The sequence below is a fragment of the Etheostoma spectabile genome, chromosome 21 (assembly GCF_008692095.1).
Source record: "Etheostoma spectabile isolate EspeVRDwgs_2016 chromosome 21, UIUC_Espe_1.0, whole genome shotgun sequence".
Taxonomy (NCBI): Eukaryota; Metazoa; Chordata; class Actinopteri; order Perciformes; family Percidae; genus Etheostoma; species Etheostoma spectabile.
Window position 1 is genome coordinate 23,680,829 of NC_045753.1, and position 12,812 is coordinate 23,693,640.

The 12,812-nt window shown below is 39.3% G+C and overlaps 2 protein-coding genes across 6 annotated transcripts in view; one reads left to right on the forward strand and one right to left on the reverse strand.

Annotated features, from left to right (window-relative positions):
* The window catches only part of arhgap17a (Rho GTPase activating protein 17a), a 33,574-nt gene extending 26,032 nt beyond the window's left edge, over positions 1 to 7,542 (reverse strand). For 2 of the 5 annotated variants that reach the window (XM_032503312.1, XM_032503311.1), the window contains exon 1: positions 6,948 to 7,542. In XM_032503312.1, coding sequence (XP_032359203.1) covers positions 6,948 to 7,000 — 53 coding nt within the window. In that variant the 5' untranslated portion in view covers positions 7,001 to 7,542. The remainder of the gene's footprint in view (positions 1 to 6,947) is intronic. The other 3 variants (XM_032503308.1, XM_032503307.1, XM_032503310.1) reach the window with 2 other exon arrangements.
* A 2,996-nt stretch (positions 7,543 to 10,538) lies between these two features.
* Positions 10,539 to 12,812, forward strand: part of lcmt1 (leucine carboxyl methyltransferase 1) — a 7,616-nt gene continuing 5,342 nt past the window's right edge. Inside the window, exons 1-3 of the mRNA XM_032503318.1 lie at positions 10,539 to 10,940; positions 11,349 to 11,440; positions 12,554 to 12,675. Coding sequence (XP_032359209.1) covers positions 10,855 to 10,940; positions 11,349 to 11,440; positions 12,554 to 12,675 — 300 coding nt within the window. The 5' untranslated portion in view covers positions 10,539 to 10,854. The remainder of the gene's footprint in view (positions 10,941 to 11,348; positions 11,441 to 12,553; positions 12,676 to 12,812) is intronic.

The following is a 12,812-nucleotide window of genomic DNA, read 5'->3' on the forward strand; positions in this document are numbered from 1 at the left end:
GATTACTTATCAAAAATCTCATTGTGTAAATCTTGTGCACCAATTAGAATTTAACCCTACAATGTTGCCACAATATTGATATATTTGATAAAAAATGTCTTGATATTTGATTTTTAGATGGTAGATGGACACTAACAGCTGCTGTACTGTTATTTTTTGACCCAAATACATCTAACTACATCAATCATGCACATGCAAACACTTATTTTATCAGCCTGTTCATCAGAGAATTCATGCACCGATCCAACTGTTACGCTATTGATGCCAATTCTGATACTTCAACTCAGGGTAACTGCCAATATAACATGAGGCCAATGATTGATGTGGAGATGAAAGGAGCTGACAGTGAGCCATTATTTAATGAATGTTCTGTAATGAAGTGATGGTGGAAACACTTTTTTTTCATCTGTATCGGCTCAGATATCTCGATTCATCCTGAGGACCTGCATCACTTTCTCTCTTTACTGCGCACAATAAAGACAATGCAGGTATTGTTGTGTATAACTAATGTGCAAACTTTTCCAAGTGTAAGTTCAGCCTTCCAACTGAAGTGACGTGTAGACAGTGGCTTGCCTGCATTTTGGGAAATTTGAGCTCTAAACGAAGCTTGGGCCCTCCTCCAAAAACTGCTCTCTTTGAACTGTAGTAACCTTGTCACAGCTGCTTTCAATTTGAAACATAGCGGCAGGGAGCCGGGAGAAACAGAAAGAGACAAGATGATAGTTTGGGGGGTTTGAAGGAAAGAAATACAAATACAGAGATTTTGGGGGGTTAAAGACTCCTAAAAGTGCCAAACCAGAATAATCTAGACGGCCGGGGATGAATGGAAAGATTATTTTTCTGGAGGAGAGCCACAGCCATGTGGGTGAGCGAGTGTGGACCTACAGTATAACCCACAAAAAACTACAGACATGACTTCCAGCTAGCTGCAGAAAAAGAAAAAAAAAAGTGAGCCACACTCACATTGTAATGCACACACGCATGCAGAGTGTTATTATAAAGCCACAATATGGAATCCATGTTCTGGTGTAGTCAACATGCTGAAGAACTCTTCCTGTGGTCCTGTCATGAACCTAATCTTAAAAAACCAGTGCATACATCATGCAGACTTAGCCTGTCATGAATACACGCCCATGGATTATACACCGCCTGTGCACTTTGCTCAATGAGCATGTTTATACGCACACAAATAACTTGACTTATTTGCTAATTGAGCTTAAGTCCAAGGTGATTTGTAACAGACTATAGGATACAAGCAAATAGGAGCCAGAAAAATGGACATAACAGGCTTTTCACTATTAACTGAGTTCTGCTTACAGACGTTAATGTAAGCAAGAGAACCTGGTGTGGGTGTTTTCATGGCATCTGTAAATATTGCCCTAACCTGGATGTAATTGAATGATCCGTACACACGTGAAGACACTTAGATTAATAGCATAATAAAAGCCACACTTGTTTGAACCAGCCCCAAAAAGCACTGTGTCACTGAGGCAAAAAATAAAAAAAAGGCTGTGAGGACTAGCAACAGCAAACAATTGTTTTTCTCAGCTGACCCCGTTGTGCCTCACCGGAGCAGCAGCGGCCTTTACAGAAAGTGTGTCACTGTGCACTGCATGTGACTTCTTAACAACATGAGACCCTCGCTTCACAGCCGTGGCAGCAACATCAGAATGGTAACTATGGTGATCTACTGTTAAAGTGGAAAGGGGAGTAAGTGAATACTGCAGCCATAAGCACAATGGAGCGGCTGTTAGCATCCACCCAACACACTCAGCGGGCTGAGAATTAGGGAGGGTTTGCCTCTCACGGCTGCAACAGTTGGCAGCTTAAGGCATCAGGTAATGGATACTGGACCCAGATAAAAAGAGCCGGGAGAATAATTGAGTGACTCAACTCATACAATTTCCGGAATGCAGCTCATTATGTGAGCTGGTACTCTTACATTCACCCTGGGCAAAAACCAGCAAAAGAATAAAGATAAAGCGAGGCTAAGCTAAACCTGTGCATCAGTACAAGACAGGCTGCTTGCTTCCCGGCACAATGTTGTAACAATTAATAAATGTATACAGCGTTTCCCCCACCATTTTAAAGCATTAAGGAGAAGCACCCAAGCTGTTTTTGGGCACCACCTAAGCTGAATGAATGTAAAAATCATTGATCAATTAGATGCAATGATTGTAGTTGGTCCCCAGTGGACTTCTTTAGCAAGTTTTGTCTTTATGCTTTTTGAGTGTTATTTATATATTATCTGCTCTAGCTTTTCTAACATTTTAGACACATACTAAAATGTGTCCAAACTGAAATGAAATCTCTTTTGTTTTCTTAAGGAAAGGACCTCTAAACTCTATGCCAAATACATGCACCTTAGTCTTCCACAAACCAAGGGAAAACACTGATATAATTGGACAAAAGTTGATCATACGTTCCCAAAACACCTCATGATGTCACTAAACAGCTTGTTTTGTCCAGAAGCCAAAAGATATTTAGTTTACTGTCATCTAAGAAAAAGAAAAACAACAAATCCTCACATTTGAGAAGCTTAATTAAGCAAATATTTCATATTTTTGTGCAATATATGATTCAAATGATTAATCAATTATCAACATTCTCAACAATTAATTATTAATTAATAGTTTCAGCTCTAGTATTGTGATAATTTCTAAAACATTATTTAAAACAATCCTTTAAGTTTGAGCATGAGACGTGTTCAGTTTTCCTAAATATTGTTTGTCGAGGATACTTTTGTTTAGAAGCCCAATGGTATGTTAGCTTCCTGTAACTGAGGAATATTGAGGTTATGATTAAAATAACCATAACATCCTTATTTTTGCCATAGTCATGCCACATGTTTCTGCCTTATCAATTTAGAAATTGGAATGAAAGCAAAAAATGACTTTGACAGCAAACAAACAGCAACCTAGCCTCAAACTGTAGGTCTCGTCTATCACTAGCAGCACAACAAAGGGATCCCAGCTGACACGCGTCTTTGTCCTCGAGGCACTGGCCTGGTGAGACACAGGGAGAACGCCCAGAGTCACCTGGCTTGGTTAATTTAACGGTGACATTTCGCTGATCCCTGTGGGAAAAGTGGCTTTTTCAACACAACTCCCCCTTTATGTGAATCAAAGATTTCCAAAAACAATAGCTCCACATTAGAAAGCACAGCATTGTGCTAGAAAGTACATTGTTGTTTTTGAATATTAGGGCTGGGACAATATGCTTTTGTCCCAATTTGATTCTTTCGTGATTCGATTTGTTTTACAATTTTCATTTATTGTGATTCTAGAAGGTTTGCGATTTTATAGTATTTAGTAATTTTTTATTTTTTTTTCCTTTAACCAAAACAAAAGTTGAATAATACACTTCTAGAGACAATATATCATGAGCCATTTCTAGAAAACGTATTGCTTTCTTAGAAGAACGCACATCACAGTCAGTCAGTCTGAAATTGATTTCATTTGTAAAGTAGGACACAACATGTATTTTTTGCATGTTCTACTTTCGGTCAGTTTTTCTGGAAAATGCTAAAAATAAATCATATCTATCTATAATGTAGTCACCGTCAGCGGTACCGTATACACAGTAAATATTTAGATGAATCATTAATATAAAAAAAAAAAACTTTGGATTCAAGGGAAAGAGTTGGTTATGATATAACTATATTCTGTCACATCTCTCGGTTGAAGTGCAGGGCAAAATGATAATTCAACCATTTGTGATTTTGTTGACCCCACTGTCGCAACCACTGAGCTACAGAACGGGGGTGCCTGTAGTTAAAAGAGTTCATTAATTCATCACATTGCTGTAAGCTCATGTCTGTATTGATAAATTGATTAGCGTTATGCTAATGCTGCAACCAACTCAAAGTGAGTGTTGTTGAGCAAGTTGAGGCCCAAGTGTTGACAATTGCACAGAATGCTAGTTTTGTTTGGTGACTCCATTCTAGCATCAATCCTGTTTCCCTGTTACCAGTCTTTATGCTAAGTGGCTGTAGCATCGTATTTTCCTAAAATTAAAAACTATGACTTTAATAAGCCTAATATTAAAATTGTTTCCAATGACAATAGCGGAGAACCCCCTTATTTCAGGCAAATCAGGGCACCTCCACTATAGAACATGGTAGGAAACGCAACTCATCACAAAATGCCACTCTGAAATGTTTACAACCAACCTGCAGAGTGACTTCTACCAGCTGCCAGTAGTTCACTTGAGTAAAGCATGATAATGCACTAAGCTTGATAGACAATTTTAACAGTTCAGGCGCACCAAATAATCTCAGATATATGTTTTGTTGGTTCACCTGATTAGGTCTGACAGCTGTAAGGTCTCCTCATTCTCTTGACCATTGTTCCCTATACCTTTGAACCACCCATTGTTCGAAGCCTCTGTTCACACTTCTTGATTGGAAGATTATCAAACACAGAAAAACGTATCTAAGGTGGTTTTTCAGATAGTCCAGTGTGATGTCATTGTCACAAGCAGAACAGAATTTAAATGCAAACTTAAACATAACATTTAAAGTGCAGAATAATGAGTGTATTCTCAGTCTGTGGAGCATGACTGTTAGTTTATCTTTATGCAGATATCGGTTTTAGCCTACAATACCCTATGTAAATGCCATCTTCTTTAAAAGAGGTTAACTATCTGACAATGTTAACCTGCAGCAAGCAAAAGCAAAGCATTTTTTAGGGCCAGAGACTTAAAAGTTGGCAAACTGAAATTTGCTTCCACAAAGACATAAACATTCTTGACATGTTCCCTGGCATGAGTCACATACGGTTTTTCCCTGCACCTCAGATACACACTCTCTCTCTCTCCACATCAATCTCCCCAGATTTCTCTCTCCTGTTCTCTAGAAAGCGCCGTCTCGGGGAGGCAGTTTCCTGTTTGTAGAAGAAGAAGGAGAGACTTCCTCAGAGCGGCGGCATGCTGGAAACAGTGTTCTGTCTTTGCACAATCACAGGAACCCAGGGGGCAGCTGAGAGGGCCTTTCCACTCAAAACTTTTGCAGATGCAAACTTAATGGACAAAGCAGAGTATGCACGCTTACACAGAAGGCCATGTGTATGAATGCTTGAAGGGTTTAACCCTATATGTGAATACAAATGACAAGAGAAAGGCACTACCCCCCCCTCCCCCAGCACACACCTGTTTTCTGCATTACATTGTCTTTGGTTCTAATTTACTGCTGGTATACTGTAGTAAGAAAATTATGAGTACTACAGCTGTGCCACAAAGTACCAGAGCCCAAAGTAATTTATTTAAAAATGTGAACCTTTGACAAAGGCCATAGCCCACACATCCTGCTTTAATAAATACATACAACTATATTTTTTACATCGCAAATGTTATGCCTTTTTTTTTTTTCTAGCAAAATATTGTCCTCTATTTATTCCCTTTCCGATTGTGTGAAATGAAGGAAAGATAAAGCTACTTTTCTCTACATATAAAAAGGCAACTGAAATTCTATGTTAACATGGAAATAGTTCATGCTTTTTAAAAGTGGAAACTATAATCTGTAGCAATGCTGCCTTCGCCTAATTTGAAATGACACATTATTGTTTTCAGCCTGCCGGTAGCTTTTTTTCTGTTACCATTCAAACAGTACTCGGGTGCACCCGCTGTCCGCCTGAGGTGCCGAACACTGTTGGCACACATTTACAACCACAAAATAGGCATACACACAAAATTCCACACATCATGACAGTAAAACTCTCATGACAAAAACATAATTTGGTGTGTCGCACCCTCCTGTCCACACAAGGCCAGGCTGGGAGCCATGCTACTTCAGTTACAGAGGGACACTGTGTGTCATCACACAGCAGCATCACCATGGTGGCTCTAGTTAACAAGCCTAAACACTGCTGAATGCATCGTCATTGTTCGGAGTTATATATTTTCAGAGGGTGGATTCATTCACTTAATAGCTTAGACACTGCAGTGTGTTATGGGTTCAGAGGGAGATAATGGTTGGAGTGGAGACACTTACACGCATTAATCCATTTTACATGTTTAAGTTTGATGTCCGGTTGAAGATGAGCGTCTATTGTTTCACAAATGGGAAAGGCTCTTACTGCCACTTTATAAGCACGGAGTGAAAGTAAACCTTGCTGTATGGTGCAGAGTATAATATGATAGCTCATCCACTTCTGCAGTATAGAAGACTTGTTACCCACCTCTCCCCACCCCCCCACCCCACTAAAATCATAATTTGGTGTTGGTGTTATCAGTTTATATCAGCTTCAAAAATCCTAAACAGTGTATCCAATAGACCTGTTTCACGGATACATTTTGTCTTGTCATAGTAGAATACATTAAAGATGCCAGTTCTAATAAGTATCCCGTATCTACCAGTGAGTCAGCATGCACAATACCAAGGCATGGAGGAGCCATCAATAATGTTATTGAATACACCGGGTTTTTCATATCACATACGTTGAAAGGGGTTTATATATATATATATATATATATATATATATATATATATATATATATATATATATATATATAATAATTATTTTTTTTTTTTAACTTTTGACATTATTTGGCCTGTTGGGTAACTAGCATTTTTGTGATATTTGTGCTGTTTTTGACATCTGGGTTCATAGAGCAGTGTGGAGGAGTATTGCAAACATGCACAAGGAAAGCATTCCCACAACCATTTGATTTACGTGGCATGTCCTTTTAAGATGGTTTTCAGACATTAAAAGCAACTTTTAAACAGATTTAGACTGTCCTTACAGTCTGTCTACACAGCCAAATGATTGGATTCTCTCTTTTCATTTCACTGCCATGAAAAGAGAAAGCCAATGAGAAGTTTAGGGGACGGTTAACAGTTACATTTAAGTGACAACCCATGGAGTTCAGGTGAGAAAGACCAAAAGAAAGTGCGTTTGCTAAGTTTAGCTTTCCGGTCAACAGTAAACAACGCTGACTTCAATACTTGCCTGCCAACTGTTTGATTGGCGAGCTGTTTCATCCGATTGAACTGCTTCTTCATTTTCGGTCCCTTGTCGGTCTAGTCTTCCGAAGTTAGGCTTCAAAACCGGGCTTTGGTTTGTCATGAAGGGCCTCTCCCTGTTTTAATTTCCCAAGCTGTCGCTATGACAGGGAAAAACAAGCAGGAGCCATTGAGCCCAAAGCCAATTAAAAATAGTTTGTAGCCTCGCTAGCCCCTAAGCTAGCCTTTCCCAAGTGGAAATTCTAGAGAAAAGTTCCCGTTGGGGGCGACTGCATGATCCGCGAACCTCCTTATTTGTATATTTCCGTACATTAAAGTCCCGAAATAAGCCGTGAATAGCTTTCACTGGCTCCGGCGGCTTTTCATGGCTCTTCTCGGTAGCGGTCTTGACCCGTTAGCCAACGAGCTAACGTTACCGAGCTGGATAATCCGTCGGCCACTTTCTCCCACAGCAGAGCAGCGCAGAGCAGGAGCCGAGTGAACAGCAGGCAGCAGGGGCTCACCTCTGCCACTGGCAGCACACAGAGAGCAGCAGGAAATAACGTTAGAGCACAGCAACATATCTGCCAGACAGCACCACCTCCCCCTGGACACTGACAGGACAACCCGGCGCTCACATCAAATCAAATCAAAATGTATTTATATAGCACGATACAGCAACCACCTGTATCCAATGTGCTTTACATCAAAAACCAAGAGTAAAAAACACATAGCATACAATACAAAAGTGTAAACATATAAAACAGTAAAATCAGAAAAGGTTACTATTATAAACTATTATATTATAATTGTACAAAAAATGGTAGAGGTGCGCACTTTGTCTGTCAAGCAATTACTACCAATTGTTGCATGTTACCTATTGGTAACATGCAACAATTGGTGGTAATTGCTTGCACAAACTGAAATCAAGATATTTATTTGGGTAAATATGACAATTACTCATTATTTTTTAATGAATAATGAAGACCTTCTGTTTGATTTTTACACACAATTGTTATGGTTGATGCATTAGTGTGACAGTCAGCAGCATCATACAGAAAAGCTGTCAGAAATCCACACCTGAATAGTGGAAAATGGAATAATATAAACTCATATCCTTTTGATTGCAGACACTTGGTGGTAATGCTAGAACAATGGTTAAATATGTGTAAAATATACCATGCATCTAAATTCAGAAACAGTACTTTATAATTTTAAGAGAGCATAATGGGCCTCCCACAAGAGAAGCAAGTCAGATTTAATATTATAATATATGTTATAGTACAAGCTAGAAACTACACAATGATCACCTTTGAACACTTACAGTAGCTGTTTCCATTTGTTAATCCTACATAAATCCATTATAGCCTAGTATGCAGACACTAAAGATAAGCAGACATTTTACCATCTTCAATGGGTTCAAATTGTTTGAAACTTTAGACACTTTTTGAACACCGATTAATGTGAGAGCAAAAACCCACACTACCATTCTTAAAATGACTATGACAAGCTTTTGTTAGAGGCCAAATGCATTATGCCTCTGGAAGATTGAAGCTACAGATCCGCGTCCTTTCAGGGGCTTGTCAACTTCCTAATTACTTTGGTCAAAGAAATTCAATGTGCGATTTAATATTATTGGAGATACACATGTGCAACAGTCCATGAAGCACATATGCCATTGCATATGCCTGTATGGTTCGGCATGTGGCTGTTCAGGTCTTACAAAATTCTCAGCCGCAGACTTTGCAGCTGTATGGTTTCTCCCCTGTGTGGATCCTCAAATTAATTTTTAATAAAGCTGCTGAAGATTCTTACACAAGACGATAGGCCACTCTCTCTTTCATGTGGCTTTGTACATGCGCCATGTCCTCTTGAGAGATTTAGACATACTCTAAGATGCGGCACAGGAATGCGTGATTATCAGAGGGACACAAGATTCAATTCAATTCAATTCAATTTTATTTATAGTATCAATTCATCATATATAATATATTAATAAGAGTTATCTCAAGACACTTTACAGATAGACCACACTCCAGAATTTACAAGGACCCAACAGTTCTAATAGTTTCCTCCAGAGCAAGCAACAGTGCGACAGTGGCGAGGAAAAACTTCCTTTTAGGCAGAAACCTCGGACAGACCCAGGCTCTTGGTAGGCGGTGTCTGACGGGCCGGTTGGGGTTAATGAAGAGTGGCAATAACAAAAATAGAAAAAATTAGTGGTTTGTATCAGTTCTTTGTAGTAGTTCATGGCATAGCAGGACGCTGTGCAGCATTACAAGGCACAGCAGGACGTAGCAGGACGTAGCAGGACGTAGCAGGACGTAGCAGGGCACCGCAGTGTAGCAGATGAACATGGCATCACAGAACGTGTAGCGGGACCAAGGCGACCGCTGCTACCCTGATTTCGGAGCCTCTCTGATCCAAGGGAACAGCTGGGGAAAAAAGAACATAAGGACTCCGGGGAATGACTCCAGAAATAGGTTAGTAACAAGCATTTCTGGGACATGGAAGCACAAAATGAAAGATGGAAAGATAGAGGAGAGAGGAGCTCAGTGTATCAAAATAAGTCCCAGCTGTCTAAAACTATTACAACAAAACCAAGAGAGACGAGGTAAAGAGAGCTCCAGCCCGGCCGGGCTAGAACTCTCCCAACACGGATGGGCTGTATTCCAAGTCTCCCTTTAGTTCTATATATTCTTGATTATATGATAGATAAATCTGAAAACTATGTGACTAACTACTACTCCCTAACAATATTCGATTCTATGCCCTAACTAGTGTATCAAAATAAGTCCCAAGCTGTCTAAAACTATTATTACAACAAAACCAAGAGAGACGAGGTAAAGAGAGCTCCAGCCCGGTCGGGCCAGAACAAGATGTTCTCAGTAAGGTTGGCTTTATAGCCTAATGGGAGGATTTCCCACGCAAGTTGTAAGGAAATGTGCCAGAGTGAATTCCATATTTCACACATGGGAGTTGATGAATATCCTGTCACTGTTCTGCGTCGTTTCCCCTTTGTGTTTTCACTTTTAACATTTTTGCTGTCTTTGCTCTCTTCAGATCTAAACAGATGGAGGTGGTCAGCTGATGGTGCATCATTTACTTGTTTAGTTGATTTCTGACAGCAAAATTAAATTCTGAATTTAGTTAAGAGACCTACTAACAAATACAAGAAGAGGGGTAAATAATCATTACAAAAAATGTCTTAAATGTAAAGGCCATTCAGAAACCAAAGTGACCCTAGGTAAGTAAGGTAAGGTAAAGGTACTTTATTGTCACATACACATGGCAAGTCTCTATAAAACACACTCCACAAATCATCTGACTTTGCTTTGGCAAGTTTTATGACAATATTTGTCAATTTCAGGTCAAAAGTCCACTGTTTCGAGACTAAAGCCGCTTATTTCTGCCTACCAAAAGATGATGCTTAGTGCAAAACAGTAATGAGCACCTCAGACATAAGTGGAGGTGCAATTGGTTTATAATTTAGACACATATTTTACATTAAAACAGTACTGGGATTGTGTGGTAGGTTTATTTTATTTGTGTGCAACATTTTGCTGTGATACGTTTAATCTGAAAAATACTAACCGGAAGTGTTTATCAAATGGGCGGAAGTGTTACACTTCTTGCAACGAGTTGTTATTAGGAAAAATATTACTCCCTTGTTAAATTCTGCGTCTTTCCACCCAACTCGTAGTTTGTTTACTATACACAAATAGTTGAGCAACCCGACTACGCTTTTAGTTTTCTTCTTCTTTTTCCCCGTTTCGTTTAATAACCCGCACCTGTCAAAATAGAGCTAGCCAGTTAGCTTGTTGTAGCTAGCCAGTGTAAAGCAGGTGGACGAGGTTAGGCAGCGCGTACAGTTTTAATGTTAACTATATAACGATAGAAAAAAAGCATCATTAATGGCGGCTCGGCAACCCTTCACAGACTCGGATACTGCTGATGAAGCAGTGAGGGCGACCTGTGACGATGCAACTATATGCAAAAGGTAAGAGCAGCATACGCAGCAGCAAACTTTAACCTGACAGTCCTTTGGCTTTGATTGCATCGAAAGTGACGTAAGTTGAAGAAGTGAAGTAGTAAATGCATATTTAAGGTAATGAAACAGTTAACATACTACTTTAACGTGATAGTACAGGTTATCAAGTAACGTTTTCCAACATTAAATGAAAGCTCTCAGTCGTAATTTATGATAGTTACTATGACAACATATATACAGCAAAAGCCAAATAAGAGCAGAAAAGTACACAGATATAATAGAGCTGGGTCTTAAGTCCTTGGCGCAATCAGCAGAACTTTCGAGGGGTAATTGATTAAATGATAATACAAATGTTTCATTTGAGCTTTAAAATGTACTGTATGTCACCTCCTCATCATATTTGAATTCTTATACCAGGTTTGCTACCAGTAAAAGCTACTGGAAGGACCCCTATATCCAGTATTTTGTAAGATCTGTAGGAGAGCGGAAGGCACCTGAAATCAATAGAGGTGAGTGATACTCTCACCACATATTCTTTCTCACACATTTTTACTTTATTTCTTAGTAAAGTGATTCATGTCATCGTGATATTTACTTCAGAGTGGCACTACAAGTCATAGGATCATCAGTACATGAAATGAACATCTCGTCTGCAGCAAGTCCCTTCTAAGCGCCATGCTGTAAGGTTTAAAAAAATGTGTGCAGGCAGTTCTGTCTATTTGACCAGCTGTAAACACCTCTCTTTACAGTGTGGTTAGTGAGGAGTTGCCAGCTGTAATGTTTGGGATCTTATTAGTGATAGTGATTAGTTGTGGGGATTAAAATTGATACAGCATGGTATCACCATATTTTCCATGTCAAGTATTGTATTGTAAACAGTATCAATGTTTTTTTTTATATTATTTGCACGTGAGAATTCAATATTTTTTCGTACTAGAAAAATCCAATCTGCTCGACAATACCATTTTGCAGGGGTGAGATAAGCAAATACCTTTTTAGATAGAACATGTTTTCCTTTGGGGACATAATTTGAAGTTAGAAAACTGTGATAAATTGCAGAATATTGCACAATATGTTTAAATGACCAATCACATAATAACGTATCGTGACATTATGGTATCGTCGGGCCTCTGGTGATTCCCACTAGGGGTGTGAATCTTCACTGGTCTCACGATTCAATAACGATTATCCTGTCAATGATTCAAATCGATTAAATATCATGATGCATCACGATGCGATACCTCCTCAATATTCTTATATATTGCTACTCATGGTTTTCATCAACACATGCAAGCAGTCAGATATAAATATGTATATATGAACTCCCCTTTATATTGTATCTGCTGTTTAAAAAAAAAAGACACTTTCTGAATGTAGTGGAGTCCGAACACGGAAACAAGTAACATCAGTAGGCAATAATCAAATATGGTCTGTCACTGCATCGAGTCACAATCGTCCAGGTCTGCTCAGCGATGCAACACCCCTAACAGTGATAGTATTTAAAATGCTACATTGCTGAGCCGCAATGCAAAACGGTCTGAGGAATGTCTATTTGTATGTGACGTAGCCCATGTGTGTGTTTTTATTAGCTTATTTTACTGTCTCCTTATCTCGTTTGACAGGTTACTATGCCCGCGTTCAAGGAGTTAACCATCTCCTTGATGCGTTTATAAGGAAAACAGAGTGTGACTGTCAAGTAATCAACCTGGGTGCTGGGCTGGACACCACGTTTTGGAGACTTAAGGTTTGCAGCATTGCAGCTCACTGCAGGACTCTGCTGTAAATGGGACTCAGCATTGGTCTGGTGTGGCTTTTGCAGCATTTACACAGGACTAGCCTCAAAGTAATACCATTTTGTGTGTGTGTGTGTGTGTGTGTGTG